The 14,565-nt window shown below is 45.0% G+C and overlaps 3 protein-coding genes across 8 annotated transcripts in view; 2 read left to right on the forward strand and 1 right to left on the reverse strand.

The window, feature by feature from the left end:
• The window catches only part of LOC119545978 (tubby-related protein 4), a 30,952-nt gene extending 21,729 nt beyond the window's left edge, over positions 1–9,223 (forward strand). The window contains exons 3-11 of one of the 4 annotated variants that reach the window (XM_037851977.1): positions 3,429–3,593; positions 3,653–4,112; positions 4,178–4,695; positions 4,865–5,093; positions 5,160–5,431; positions 5,495–7,420; positions 7,490–7,825; positions 7,962–8,147; positions 8,213–9,223. In XM_037851977.1, coding sequence (XP_037707905.1) covers positions 3,429–3,593; positions 3,653–4,112; positions 4,178–4,695; positions 4,865–5,093; positions 5,160–5,431; positions 5,495–7,420; positions 7,490–7,825; positions 7,962–8,147; positions 8,213–8,329 — 4,209 coding nt within the window. In that variant the 3' untranslated portion in view covers positions 8,330–9,223. Of the gene's footprint in view, positions 1–3,428; positions 3,594–3,652; positions 4,113–4,177; positions 4,696–4,864; positions 5,094–5,159; positions 5,432–5,494; positions 7,421–7,489; positions 7,826–7,955; positions 8,148–8,212 lie in introns of all 4 variants that reach the window. The other 3 variants (XM_037851986.1, XM_037851959.1, XM_037851968.1) reach the window with 3 other exon arrangements.
• Positions 4,967–10,341, reverse strand: LOC119546006 (probable enoyl-CoA hydratase). Of its 2 annotated transcripts, XM_037852021.1 has the most exons (3): positions 9,446–10,319; positions 9,245–9,387; positions 4,967–5,101 (listed from the first exon to the last, which is right to left on the reverse strand). In XM_037852021.1, exons 1-2 carry the CDS (start codon positions 10,317–10,319, stop codon positions 9,287–9,289), a joined length of 975 nt encoding a protein of 324 aa, XP_037707949.1. In that variant the 3' UTR covers positions 4,967–5,101; positions 9,245–9,286. The 2 variants fall into 2 exon arrangements, with proteins under 2 accessions (XP_037707949.1, XP_037707940.1); XM_037852012.1 differs by lacking the exon at positions 4,967–5,101 and having other exon boundaries at positions 9,165–9,387; positions 9,446–10,341.
• Positions 10,342–10,993: 652 nt separating this feature from the next.
• Positions 10,994–14,455, forward strand: LOC119545777 (ras-related C3 botulinum toxin substrate 1). Of its 2 annotated transcripts, none has more exons than XM_037851643.1 (5): positions 10,994–11,248; positions 12,595–12,757; positions 12,832–13,064; positions 13,140–13,300; positions 13,376–14,455. In XM_037851643.1, the coding sequence occupies exons 2-5, from the start codon at positions 12,642–12,644 to the stop codon at positions 13,451–13,453; spliced, it is 588 nt and encodes a 195-aa protein (XP_037707571.1). In that variant the 5' UTR covers positions 10,994–11,248; positions 12,595–12,641; the 3' UTR covers positions 13,454–14,455. The 2 variants fall into 2 exon arrangements, with proteins under 2 accessions (XP_037707571.1, XP_037707570.1); XM_037851642.1 differs by having other exon boundaries at positions 10,995–11,257.
• Positions 14,456–14,565: the final 110 nt, after the last annotated feature.

A 14,565-nucleotide genomic window follows, 5' to 3' on the forward strand; every position in this document is an offset into this window, starting at 1 on the left:
ACTTCATCATGGGGGAAACTGGCACTAAGCATAAAACACCTTCCGCTTTTTAAATAGTTATTTATTGGTTTACCAATGGAATTTTCGTTGAAATTTCCTTGGCTTTGACAATTTATTACGGAATTTCTGCAAATTTTCTTGGAAACTCGTTAAGCTTTTTTATCTCTAATAAATTAGTTCTCAAATTAATATGGCCCACTTGCTCAGCAATAAACTAAGCAATAAATTATTTAAATGTGTATTAAATTAGTATCTAATTGGAGAGCTTTTGGGAAAAGCATAAAATTGTATCTAAAATGTATATTGACATTCGATATTAGAGGACCAAAGTGGTTTTAATTAAATTTAACTTGTAAATACAGTTTGACATTGGTTTAGTTAAGAAGCTAATTATATTTTGACGTTTCAATAAATATTATATTAAAGGCTTATTATCATTTGTGTTTAGCTAAAGAGCTCTTTAACATCGTTATATAATCACAAAATTGTTTCATAATTTATCAACGTTTTTTCCATGGATTTTCTATTGGCCACTTGTGAAGCGTCAAACCAAATATTTAATTTATAAAATGCTTATTAGCATTAGTTGTCCGTTTATCCGCAGTTTTAGCCATTAGCAGTGTGTTCATGAGGATAATGAAGCGGATGCGAAATGCGAATGAGTCGCGGGTTGCCATTGGCATGCATAATGAATTGCAATTATGGTTAATGGGCACAAAAATGGGGGAAAATGTGCACATAGAGGGTCAGTATTCAGGTGCCTGACTTAAAAATGGCTTTTTTTTTAATTAAATGCGTATGCTGCTGTGTGTTTTTGCGAAATGGAGCAGCACGAAAATGCTGTTTCGTGTGCCAAATGGCTGCAACATAATTTATGGAGGCAGCAGCACCACAACTGCAGCATAATCGCAGCCTGGCATCTGCTGTTTCTGGCCATGTTTTCCCTTGTGGTCCCCAAAAAAAAAAACATCATAAACTTTGCCGCAACTAAAATTTTAAATATTCCAAGAGAAACTGAGAAAGGGATTGCCAGGTAATTTTCTAAGCGAATGCAGACAGACAGGATGTCAACGTCGCCAAATGGTTAACAAGTTACAAGTAGTCACTTGAACATTTCAGGCAAAAGCAAAAGACCTGGCCCAAAGTGTGAGCCTGTCAACGCCGTTGCCTTGATGTCGCAGCTTTGACATTGATGTTGCTACTTGCTGATGTTGCTGCTGCTGATGTTGCTGCTGTGTTTCCTCCAAATGAAATTACAGCGTTCAAGGGAAATTGCATTAGCCAAAGTGAAAACGGAAATTTAAACCATTTGAATGCTTAAAGGCAAACTTTGACTAATTCAATTGGCAATTCGACTGCTACACAAGCATTCTTCCCGCTCCACTGAGATAGAAATTGTGGCAATTTATTGCTTTGTGATATACTTATTAAACTGAAGTGCCTTCGAGCATGATGCAGAGCAGCAAAAATGCAAATCTCGAGTGCAGCTATTTTGGCCAAGAGCACGGGCCAGATCCGGTTCAAGTGGCCCAGTGAAAGGTTAATAACACTCCACAAAGAAATGCCGATGCCAATTCAGAATGCCTGCTCATAATTGTTGCCATCGAGGCGTATACTCAATGTGCCATAATGAGGCAGTGAGTCCATCTCCGACCATCCAATCGATGGCCTCAACGACAGCACTTGGACATTGGCGCCCTGTGTGCATTCAATTATATAATTGAATCAGCAAGGACATCAGCATATGCACACCAATCAATCAGGCCAATAAAGCAATTAACTTGGCTAACGCCACGGCCAGGTCTACTGTCCATAAAGTCCACTGTCCGAAACGGAAATTACAAATTTTGCGTAATTTTTGTTTTTCCCTATGCGGCGGCATTTTAATTTATGCCCCACAAATTGGATTTTGGGCGCCAAAAAAGGCCCATTCGGCTTAGCGGGGATTAGCCAAAATGCTGAAAGCGCCCGAAATTTGGTTTAAATTGAAATATTCTTTTACGCCCCGAAATGTAGGCTAAGCTTTTGTGAACGGCCCCGCCCGGAAAAACAATCAATTTGGATGGGTGGGTTGGTTGGATTGGGGTAGAGTCTCTACAATCAAATCAAATTGTAAAACAGAAGGAGGATTCAAGCAGCAGCTGGAGGAGATGGAGGTGGAAGTGCGGTTGAGTGCCACTGCAGCACTCGCAGCAGGAACAGGAGCGTCTGCTGCAGTTGATAAACTGGCAAAGAGTTCCCTCCCAAAGAAAGCCCGCAGAGAGAAAGGCCCAGCTGGCAAACAAACCAAGTTAAAAGTTGCAGAATGAATGCTCGACTGACTGATGCCGACTGCGGGAAGCTTTTGAAATGTTAATTGGATGCCATAATTGGTTTCAATTCAATCTCAAATGAGAATGAAGCACGAGTTTTTACTCACCTTTTGCATAATCGAATTCGTTTGAATTACGTGTTGATGGTAGATTTCAATTGCAGAAAGTCCAATCATCGAAAAGTTTGTTAAAGAAAATCACAAAGCTACCTCTAGCTATATTAATGATTTTACTAGTAATCAGGTTACATTTTTTTTTTAAACAACAACCTTGAACAGATCAGAATTATATTTAAATGAAGGAATTTAAGAGCTGGTTGGGTACTCCATCTTTTAAAAATAAAAAAGTAAAAATTATGCAGATTTAGAGAACTAAAGAAAATTACCAAGTATCGAAACAAACTGAGTTCGGGATTAGTTAATATAAATCAAATATTTCTACAAACTCTTGAGAAACATTTGAGTAAATTATTTTAATGGGAGTTCTATAACCCTAACTATCTTATAAAGATTCAGGAAAAATTAATAGGCATTAAAAAAAAAAGCTTCTGAATAGTGATTATAAATCAAAGGCCTTAGCTCACATTAAAGAGTTAATATTTTCAAAAACTCCCAAAGAAAGGTAAATCATTAGCAATGAATGAACAAAGTTAGAGAAAAAGGTTCGCCCGACATAGGCTTCTTATGAAGCTTAACTGCAAATATCCCGTAAATCCATAAAAATATATTATACCCGGATCCATCTCCATGGTGAGCATACCCCATCATTCAGCCAGTTGCTAGGAGTCTAGAGGAATTGAGTGAAAATGCCCTGCCCCGGGCTGTGAAAGAGGCAGCTGGCAGGTTGAGCGGCTCAAAGAGTGGAGAATAAAGATGCAGTCACAAAGTGGAGCATATTTACCAAGCCAACCGGCCGGCTGTCGATGCTGGGAAATATAAATGGAAATGGGAAATGTGTGAATGGGCCAGGGACGGGCTTTGAGCCTGCGGTAATCCATTTTACAAGCCAGCAACGGGCACTTGACTCGCAATTGGCGACTGCTTAGGCGTCCTGCCAAGAGGCAGCTGTCGCCAGCTGTGGATATCCTTCTATTCAACTGGATTTTTCCTTTTTCAGGACGAGGGCTGGAAGCTGAACAGGACGAACTACTACCAGGAGGGATGGCTGGCCACGGGCAATGTGCGCGGCATTGTGGGCGTGACCTTTACCACTTCGCATTGCCGCAAGAACATGGACTATCCGCTGAGGACCAACTACAACCTGCGCGGCCATAGATCAGATGTAAGTTTAATAGTTAAATTGCCTAAAAGTAAATTAATTAAGAAATAATTCCATAACAGGTCATCCTGGTCAAGTGGAACGAACCGTACCAGAAGCTGGCCTCCTGCGACAGCTCGGGCATCATCTTTGTGTGGATCAAGTACGAGGGCCGCTGGTCCATAGAGCTGATCAACGATCGGAATACGCCGGTAACCCACTTCTCTTGGTCGCACGATGGACGCATGGCCTTGATCTGCTACCAGGATGGCTTCGTTCTGGTTGGATCCGTGGCTGGTCAGAGGTACTGGTCCTCCATGCTCAATCTGGAGTCCACAATCACCTGCGGCATTTGGACGCCCGATGACCAGCAGGTGTACTTTGGCACCACTCAGGGCCAGGTGATTGTGATGGATGTCCATGGGGCAATGGTGTCGCAGGTTCAGCTCTCCAACGATGTGCCCATCACCTCGATGGCCTGGTCCTGCGAGAAGTTCAAGATGGAGGAGGGCGAGGAGGCGGAGCCCGGTGTAACCAATGCGGGTGAGTGATCTAAATGAATAAATGTTATACGTTTTGTAACCCTTATGTGATTTTCTTTCCTTTAGCTAAACGCTCCTTTGTCCTGGCAGTTAGCTTCCAGAATGGATACATCTACTTGCTAAAGTCGTTCGACGACGTCTCACCCGCACATATCAACACATGCCTTAACGGCGCCCTCGGCATGGTCATGGAGTGGAGCAACTCCCGCGAGCTGCTCGCCGTCGCAGGAACCCTGCGCACTGGACTAGATGGAACGAAGCCAGAGGAGTTGGGTTTACCCAGTACATACAAGAATCTGGTCAAGTTCTACACGGAGACGGGCACCTGTTTGTATCAGGCTCACATTCCCTGCAGCAGTGCCACCGTTTCGGCCATCACCTGGGGCCACAACGACAAGCGGCTGTTCATTGCCACGGGGACACAGGTTCACATCGCCTGGGTCTCCAGACGGGTGGCCTCCTTGCAGCTACTGTGCCGCCTGGAGATTCAGGCGAGCGTCGGATCCGAGTCGCTGCTGCCATTGCTGCCGTTGCCTTCTAGGATTAAGTCTCTCATTGGCAATTTGTTTGCTCAAACGATAAGAGTAAGTCGAGTTCTGGAATCTAAAAAGGCAGGGAGATACATATATTTTTAAATTTAAGGTCGGATTTTGATTTTTTATTTAAGATATCTATTGCTTGCGGTTGAGCTTCCCGTTAAAAATAAGTCTTGATTTGTTTAGTAGTAATTAATCCTATATATCTTAAATATAGTGCTGTGTACCTGACCTGAAGTCGCTGCGTGATTTTGTATCGCGACCACCGCTCTGCTCCACCCGGCTGCACTGCACCATGATCCGGCACGATGACGACTCCAATCTCAGCTCCGGCACATGCTACACGCTCTATCTGGAGTACCTGGGCGGATTGGTGCCGCTGCTCAAGGGCAAACGCACCTCAAAAATTCGCCCCGAGTTTGTAATCTTCGACCCTCAGGTTAATGGTAGGTATCTTAAAAGAAAAGAGAAACAAATCCATTAATTTAATTAATTTCCTATTCCATTTTCAGATGCCCCCTTGTACTTTCAATACTCCGCCGAGGCCAAGAGCTCCTCGGGCTCCAGCCAGTCCACTACCACGGGCAATAGTGGGCGGACCGACTCCTCGGACAGCGACTACGAGGAGAGATCTCGTTTTGGCTCCCCGCGAACGCCGCGCAAGAAGCGAGTGCGTCCAAAGAGACGCCACCAAGCCGGCGATCGGTTAAGCGCTTCTGGTACCGGAGGAACCAACGATCCCGATAGTCTGGATGAACTGGCCTACGTGGACACACTGCCGGAGGTAGGTGCCATTCACTGCCAAAGAAGATCCACGCCATCACTGATTCCTTTTCGTTTTCTCAAGCAGGAAGTCAAGCTGGTCGAGGTGACCTCCAACATTTGGGGAACCAAGTTCAAGATCCATGGACTTGCCAAAACCGTCCCAGCCAATTTAGGCCAAGTAACTTATAAGACGTCCCTACTGCATTTGCAGCCGCGTCAAATGACGCTGGTCATCACCGAGCTGCGCGACGATTTTCCACCTGGTCCCGATCCCAGCTTTAATCCGAATATATTCTCCGAGGACGAGGACGAGCATAGCCAGCATCACCAGGGCAATCATCACGATGCAGTGCCGCAGGTGAATGTGATCACCACTCAGGATGGGGCTACCCTTAAGCCACCGATAATACCGCAGCGTCGCCTCACCGATGGAGCCTCTGCCCCCTTGATAGCGCCCATGTCACCACGTCCGAATCGAATACTGGCGCGGCACAAGAACTCTTTGACTGTGAATGGCGGAGAGCGGGGATCGTCGGCGGGCCTGAGTCCTCTGGCGCGAGCGGAGAGCTACGATGATGATTCATCCAATGAGTCTCAGGAGGCGGGAGCAGCAGCCTGCCAGTCAACCACTGTGCTCCTGCACCAGGCACCCTCGAATGGTTCAGGTCCTGGACCAAGCTGCAGTAAGACCATTACACGTCCAAAGACCATCAGCAGCTTCAAGAACAGCTACAGCCGCTCCAGCTCGAATTCCAGCTGCCAGTCGCGTCACGCCATCTCGCCGCTGTATTGCGATGGAGCCGTGCCCACGCTGCAGAGTCCCAAGAACGCAGTGGCTCCCTCGGACATAATCTTCGAGCGTCCGGCAGTGCCAGCCGCTGGACAGACCACCCTAATGTCGTACTCCAGCAATGCGGACTATGCCAATAATGTGGTCCAGGTGAAGAATGCCCTGATGTCGGAGCCAGTACGCTCGGCCAACAGCCACGTAAACCCGGTGCCGCTGAATCTCAATCTGAATTTGGAGCGAATGGATGCGCGGGTCAAGTGCATGGCACCCACCACATCCTCCACCGCTAAGCGACGCGAAATGCTGTACATCGACGAGGAGACTCAGTCGCCCACACCCACGCCGAGCAACAGCAGCATGAAGCGCACTCCAACGGTGGTTTCCATCGCTCCTGCCCTGCCCGACTCCATCACACGGAGCTGCAGCGTTGGCTATCTGGATTCGGTGGCCATCACGCCATCCGACGAGGCGCTGTCCGCTCTGCGCAAGGATGCTCCGAACAAGCGGCTGATACTGGTGGACAAGCGAAGGAATCGCCGGAAAAGGCAGCAGCAGGAGGATGCCCGACGGCACAAGCTGCAGCAAACTGGTAAATCCAAGAGTCTGGACTCCTGCGACCTGCTTTCCCTGCAGACGAAGCTGTCCAGCAAGGAGCACGAGCAGGTGGTGCGCAAGCTACAGGAGATTTCCGACAGCAGCGCCTGCAGCAGTGCAGCCAACACACTGTGCTTTAAGTGTCGCAACAACATGAGTCCCAGCAGTGCCTGCAAGCGGTGTCAGCCCTCGGCGAGCTCCGTTCTGGATGAGATTACGTCCGTTGTGGCGTCGAATGTGGTGGAGCCGGCCAAGGAGTCTCCTGTGGTGCAGGCCAAGCCGGCGCCAAAGAAACGCTTCGATGTCATTACTAGCTTCACGGACTCGCCGCTCTTTACGAGGAAACATCGATTTGGCATTGGACGCAGCAAGGAGACGTCGGGCACCGAGAACTCCACGCCTTTGCTGGGCAGAAAGCAGGACAATGGCTTTAGCTTCGTGAAGCAGTTGTCCGAGGTTCGCTGGAGGCGCAAGGAACAGCCGTCCCAGGCGCAAGTTAATGGCTCTAGTAGTAATGCCAGCACTTTAGAGCGTCAACAGCAGCCAGAGATTACGGGAGCAGCTTGTGGCGCTGTGGAGGCTACACCAGTGGAGGCCAAGGCTTCGGTTTCTCTACATACTCAGGTGGGATGAGTCACTACCACCTATAATTAAAAGTTTTATTTTAATGATCATGTATTTTAAATCTTTCAGGCTCTTACCACTTTGGAGAACATAATAAGCCGTCTTCGTGATCTCGACGAGGGTCGTCTTACGCCTCCATCCACCCCACAGCGACTGCCACGAAGTTCTCCAGCCTCGCCGGCGGCCAGCAAAAAGAACAAGCGGCAGCAGAGCAATTCCCCAATTCGCCACATTCTAAATTCACCGCTTTTGAACCGCCGTCAGCGTAAAAAGCAGAGTATAATCGAGAGCTCCGATGATGAGGGCAACCAGACTAATGGATCTGGGGAGGAGAGTAACAACACGGGCAATGGCAAGCAGTATCGCGACCTGGAAACGTTCCAAAAGGCCCAACTGCGTCAGAAGGTTAGCGAAAATTAGATCCTTTTTATACAATTTCTTTACAATTCATTAATTCCTTATAAGTTGGTATTGATTTTTTGAAAATTTAACTATTTAACTTAAAATATTTTTATGGAAAAATCTTTATCCACAGCTAAAGCGCGGAAAGATAGAGCCAAATGGCAGTGCTAGCTGTGCCAATCCGGCGCCAGTGCGTCGTGAGTTTGTGATGCACAATAAGGCGCCCATGTGGAATGAGATGAGCCAGGTGTACCAGCTGGACTTCGGGGGTCGCGTTACCCAGGAGTCGGCCAAGAACTTTCAGATCGAGTTTCGTGGCAAGCAGGTGAGTTTAGTTGCTCTAACAAATCCTTAAGTGGTAAATATATAATATCTAAATTCACCCAACAGGTCATGCAATTCGGTCGCATTGATGGAAACGCCTACACTCTGGATTTCCAGTATCCTTTCTCCGCCCTCCAGGCCTTTGCCGTGGCCCTGGCCAATGTGACACAGCGACTCAAGTAATCGGGTATCGAGGGATCAGATATCGTGACGTACCGCATCTTTATGAACAAAATGTCGCCAGCTGATTGCAGCAATTGCTTTTTTGGCCTACGCTATATTGTATATTTTTTATACCAGACACGGTGGGATGGACGATTAGCGAAAATTGCTTCTTCATTTGTATATATTGTATATGTATTGTGGTCTTTAGGTTTCCGAATACCGTACTTTAGTGATTATGTATGTGAACACGTACCACCACTTGATTGAAGGTTTTGCCATGTGCAGCACAATGAAATACGAGTGCGCGCACATGGGTGTGCAAACTCACAGTCCGATCCATTTTTGTGCAATATTTGTATGACAAATTTTTTGGATTAAGTGTAGCCAAGAGTGTAAATGTTAGGCGTAGAAGACGACGATGTACGATGTATTTTAAATCAAACTACTATAACACGATTAACGATCAGTCAGTTTTTAACACTAGTTTGTACAAGAGCAGCCTTTTTTGCATAGAGCTTCGTTTCTTGCTTTACTCGATTTAAGTGCAATAACTCCTTTTGTTAACTCCTAGATCTAAGACATATTGGCGAGATCCGGCGAACCGCTTGGCCCAGCACTCGATAAAATTCATTGTAAGTAATAAGGACAAGTCCGGTTACTTGATGCTAGCATATTTTTTATATGTGTAAACTAATTGTGTATGTTGAATCGATCGACAGCAAGGAATACAGAACTTTGTGCTTTTCCTCTCAACTCTTTTTGGTAGTTAGGCTTAATTTCAAGGAAAATTCGTTATTGTAATTGTTGTGAATATTGAAATAAGCGCGAGTCGTAAACGATTAAGGCGGTCAACTACATAAATCATTAAATAAATGTATTTTACGTGAATAAAGGCTTTCGTTTTATAAATAACAAGAAGGTATTGCCACTAACCAGGAGGAGATTTTTTACATGTTAGATTTTAAGCTGGCTATGTCATGTCTTTTGCTTTTCGATCTCGATTTCGGCTTTTTCCCATTCTGGAATGGTCTTCTCCTTGATGTGCCAGGAATCGGTTTTGGGGCCCTTTACTTCAGCTAGGGTATACAGATAATTAAAAGTGGGTTTAAGGGAATGCTATTGATGACCACTCACAGTTCTTGAAGCGCTTGACGCCCTCCTGCATATCTGTTATCATGTCTGAGGTTACATTCATGATCTCATTGTAACTGGCCACATGAAAACCGTGTTTATTGTAGGCATTGGCATTCTCCAGCAGGGCATTCCTGTCGTGCATCAAGGAAGCCATGGGAAACTTGGCTATTGAGAATGCAAGATTTACGGCCTGGCCCAGAGCTGTGCCCGTGGCCACAACGCGATTTACCAGACCCATTCGCCTGGCTTCTCCGGCATAGACGCGTCTTCCTGTTTCGATGATGTCCAAGGCATTGGAGAAGCCCACGGCAGCGGCCAGACGCACAGTTCCCCCATCGCTTAGCGGAACTCCCAGGCGACGGTTGAAGAATCCCATCACGGCAGTGTCCTCCATTACCCTCAGATCACACATGAGAGCCAGTTCCACTCCTCCGGCCACACAGAATCCGCTGATGCCGCAAACGATTGGCTTGCGGAGATGCCTCCTAGTTGGTCCAACGGAGCCTTCGTGACGCAACAGAAAGTTGAGGCTGCCGCGCTGGGCCTCCGCCTCCAGCTCCTCCAAGTCATAGCCGGCGGAGAAGGAGCCACCAATGCCGTACAGTACACCCACTGGGGAGCTATCATCCTCCTCGAATTGGCTGATGGCTTGGGTTAGTTGCTCCGCGGTGTTGGCATCAATGGAATTGCGCTGCTGCTCGCGATTTAGGCCTATCAGAGTTATATGCGAGTCCTTCTCCACCAGAACTGTGCGAGGAGGAGCGCCATCTTGTGATCCACTTTCCGCCTTTCTTAAAGATGACAAAGAAAAGTATCTGCAACCAGAATTTGTTTGGTTTACACTCCGCAAAAGTTTACAAACAAATCTGCTCATTACGCCGCTCAAAACAACAACAATGGGAAGAGGTAGCATGGGCGTAGTCAGCAGAAATTATCAAAGGGGATAAAGAAATTTATGGCGGGAAAACGGTTGATTAAATACATTTAATTTATTTTATTGAACAACTAATCCTAATCAACAATTTATATTAGATGTTAAAATTTTTCAATTCTATTTTTTAAAATTTATGTTGTAAAATAAACAATAAGCCGATTTGTAAATTTTAAATAAAGGTATTTCCTTTTACTATTTTTGGCGCTATGGAATATATTTACGTTTATATATTTTAGCTCACATATTTTGCACACTATTGGTGTTCCCCCCACACCCATGCCTATTAGTATTGAACAACGTTTTTCTGTAAACACTTTTACAACACTGCTTGTCATCTTTCGGAAAGGGCGGAGCTGCCAATTTCCCTCCAGATTTGTTTTATATTTTTGTGAAAAAACTAAAAATTGGGTAATGTGGAAAGCGTGCCATTTAAATTTGTTAAAAGCAAATAATAAAAAATACGAACTTTGTTAAAACAAAGTTAATACAAAAAGCATCAATATATTTCAGCTATTTTTCTGAAAATAATAAGCAGTTTTCCCGTCAGAAACAGCTATTTTTCCTGGCGCAGAGTTGGCAGCGCTGTTTGCGAGAGAGAGCGACGCTGCGCTGTCAAAAAGGTGGGTGTGTGTTTGTGTGGAAACAAAAAGATAAAACTCGAAAATTGCTCGAGAACGCTGCGTTTGGCCCCCAAAACAGACATTTATTAATAAAAAGCGGAGCCAAATAGTGCGAATCGAGTATTTAAATGCGCCGCATGAGCCAGCGCGCCGAAAGAGAAGCGGAAACAACGAATCGCCCAGTGATATAAGCAAAGTACAAAACAGTCGCCGCCGCCTGCCTGCCCAGACAAAGAAAAAGGATAGGAGGTGAAAACGGTAAAATACAAATACAATATTCCCACTCGGTATTGTGCCATAACAAAAGATTTCCAGGGCTCCCGCCCCCGCCCTGCGTGCCACGCCCCTCCCCTCCCCGCTGCATGTGGCGCAATGCGTTGAACTTTAATTGAATCGGTTATGAGAACTTAATTGTGTCTATTTTCGGGCGGTTTCTGTGCGTTGCCGTCTGCCGGTGGCTTCCGCGTCACCACAACATTTGGATTTGGCCCCAAACCCCGACCCCGACCCCGCCCCCGCCCACTTCCCAAAGGGGCGCCACTGGAGGGGCGGTTGGGGTGGTCGCCATTTGGTCCGCTGTTCCCATTTCTATTTTTTTTGTTTTTCCGCAGTCTGTGTCGCCCATCATGGGCTATTTTTGTAAAATTTTATTTGCGAAAACGAAAACAAAGTGCCACCGCTGCCGAAATGAGACTCTCGTTTTATTATGCTTTATGGGCCTGCCAGCCTGCGGTTGTGGCGAGACACACCTTTCGAGAGCCCTGCCTTTGATCATCCGAGAGATATTCCGCAGACCCTCGCAATTAAACAAGATACAGGCGAGCCTCTATAACCCGAACATTTCCAACAATACCATTATTGTTTTGCCATATAAGTCGAAATTCCATCTATGTATATAATTTCTCTCCAAGTTGTGCAAGGAATATCTTCCCTTTGTTACCATAAGCTAAGCCCTATATTATTTAAATTTCTATGAACCAAGAGATATACCGCAGACCCATGCAATTAAACAATATATAGGCGAGCCCATATAACTTGAACATTGCAAACTATAAATATACCATATTATTTTGTCCGTAAAGTTGAACTTCCATCTATACAATTCTTTTTAACTAATTTTTATCAACTGAGAGATGTACCACAATTAAACCAGAACAGTAGAACTTTCATAACTTCTACACTTTCTACATCGAACAAAAGACAATAAGTATAAAGCGAGTGCATTCCCTTTGTCAAAGTCATACTTCCATAACTCGAACTTGTTCAACATGAATATTTTTTTGTAGATATTTGCCTTATCTTTGTCGCTTGACTAAAATTTATTTTAATACAATATTTGACAGTACATTTTTCATATTTTTTTATAACAATCAAGTTTTGAAGAATTGACCAACATGTGTCATAATTTCGATTTTCTAAAGTATAATATAATTTCTGTTTAACATTTTAATATTTGTTGGTTCAATCAAAAGAATCTTTACTGTCTTCAAAAGTGTGGTCAGTTGGTTCTGTCGGGTTTATTGCCTCGAGTGGAACTTAATTAATTGAATTAAGCTGGCGAAGACATTCATCTTCCATCTTATTTTTGCCCACAGCACACACAGTATATAGCGTCTAGCTAGCGGCACACTCAGCACTCACGATGTCAACCGGAAGGCCCATAAAATGTGTTGTCGTCGGTGACGGCACTGTCGGAAAGACCTGCATGCTAATCTCCTACACGACAGACTGCTTTCCCGGCGAATATGTGCCTACAGTGTAAGTTTGTGTCTCCTTTCTCGTCGCCCAGCCGTAGATCAATATCTAACTTTTATTATGATATCTTCACACAGCTTCGACAACTACTCGGCGCCCATGCAAGTGGACACAATACAGGTCTCGCTGGGACTGTGGGACACGGCGGGCCAGGAGGACTACGACCGCCTGAGACCGCTCTCCTACCCGCAGACAGACGTTTTCCTGATATGCTACAGCGTGGCGAGTCCCTCGTCCTTTGAGAACGTCACCTCGAAATGGTATCCGGAGATAAAGCACCACTGCCCCGACGCGCCCATCATTCTAGTTGGTAAGTTGCCAGCACTGTGAAGTCGCAGTCAGCAAACGGGAAATGAAATACATATATCTTTGGGGCGTATTCCAGGCACCAAAATCGATTTGCGCGAAGATCGAGAGACACTCACCGGCCTGGCAGAGCAGGGACTGACGCCGCTGAAGCGCGAGCAGGGCCAGAAGCTGGCAAACAAGATACGCGCTGTGAAATACATGGAGTGCTCCGCCTTGACGCAGCGCGGCCTCAAGCCGGTAAGTCATCGCCGCCCGGCACACCCTTACCTCTTTCTCACTTCTGGCTAATTCCCCCACTTCGATTGCATTCAGGTGTTCGAGGAAGCGGTGCGCGCGGTGCTGAGACCAGAGCCGCTAAAGCGACGCCAGCGAAAGTGTTTAGTTATGTAAATAAGGTAGCATGTTATTGGCTTTGGCAGAGTATAAAGATTACTCGGAAGCGACACGTACACCGGCACAACGCCCGCAACACATAGACACTCACGCAGCGCCCTCATCAACAAATCAATTACATGTATTTATTTATAAAAATTTTCCATATTCTCGTAAAGCACCAAGTCCGAAATGATCTCCGGTAAGAAACCCCTCAGAACGATTAGGTTTTACACGAAATACTGGGAATCAAAATGTTTTGAAATCGGATTTCATGTGAAATCTGTCTTTCGAGTGTTTCTGCTTGGGATCGTTAAGGTCTTTTGACTCCCTCCCGCAACAAAATTGAAACGACGTTGTTAACAAAATCGGAACCACAGAAAATGATAAATCTAATGCAGATACATATGTAGAAATCTAGTCAATTGAATCGAATGTATTGTACTAATAGTATCAATCAGAAAGAGAAAATTATAAGAACCGCAGCCAACTCACAGCTAATCATTGGTTTCGCATATCACGAGCACCTATGCATTTCCTAATTTCCCATTAAATGTATTATAGTTATGTAGCCATGAGCTAACGCAGCCAATCCCAAGCTTACCAAATCTGAAACCAGGCCAATTCACTTGACGACGACGACAAGCTCCTAGAGAAAGCCACTTTTTACGATAGTCAAGCATGCGCATTTTTTTTACTCTAACTCGACCCTCGAATCATAATCATAATCACTTGAAGCTCATTTGACCATGTCTTTTGAAAATGTAACAACTGTTGTTTATTATTTTATAATGACTTATTTATTACCCTAACTTTAAAAAAAGAATTGTATAAACAACTTTTACGGCGTAAGTATAGGAAAAGGATTATGTAAATGGAAAGGCAACAAACTGCATTTAAATGTGACGCGACTCGAATAAACGAAGAAACAAGAATCAAAAACGAATACAAAACCTAATGAAACCAAGAAAAGCACACAATTTTCCAAAAAAAAAAAAAGAAAACCGCAATGAGCACGATGATAAAGAAGAGATGTAACGAAATCCCAGGACAATTTTTGTACTAATTATACAACATTATATACCTAAATAAATCAAACGCAAGTCTTATGTAAATGAAATGTAAACGAA

Source organism: Drosophila subpulchrella, chromosome 3R, assembly GCF_014743375.2.
Source record: "Drosophila subpulchrella strain 33 F10 #4 breed RU33 chromosome 3R, RU_Dsub_v1.1 Primary Assembly, whole genome shotgun sequence".
Lineage (NCBI taxonomy): Eukaryota > Metazoa > Arthropoda > Insecta > Diptera > Drosophilidae > Drosophila > Drosophila subpulchrella.

Coding starts and splice junctions, on each gene's coding strand:
- LOC119546006 (XM_037852021.1), bottom strand. CDS start 10,319: ATGAGCAGATTTGTTTGTAAACTTTTGCGGAGTGTAAACCAAACAAAT. Junction 9,388..9,445: donor CGTCAAGCGCTTCAAGAACT/GTGAGTGGTCAT, acceptor TGTATACCCTAG/CTGAAGTAAAGGGCCCCAAA.
- LOC119545777 (XM_037851643.1), top strand. CDS start 12,642: ATGTCAACCGGAAGGCCCATAAAATGTGTTGTCGTCGGTGACGGCACT. Junction 12,758..12,831: donor GGCGAATATGTGCCTACAGT/GTAAGTTTGTGT, acceptor ATCTTCACACAG/CTTCGACAACTACTCGGCGC. Junction 13,301..13,375: donor CGCAGCGCGGCCTCAAGCCG/GTAAGTCATCGC, acceptor GATTGCATTCAG/GTGTTCGAGGAAGCGGTGCG.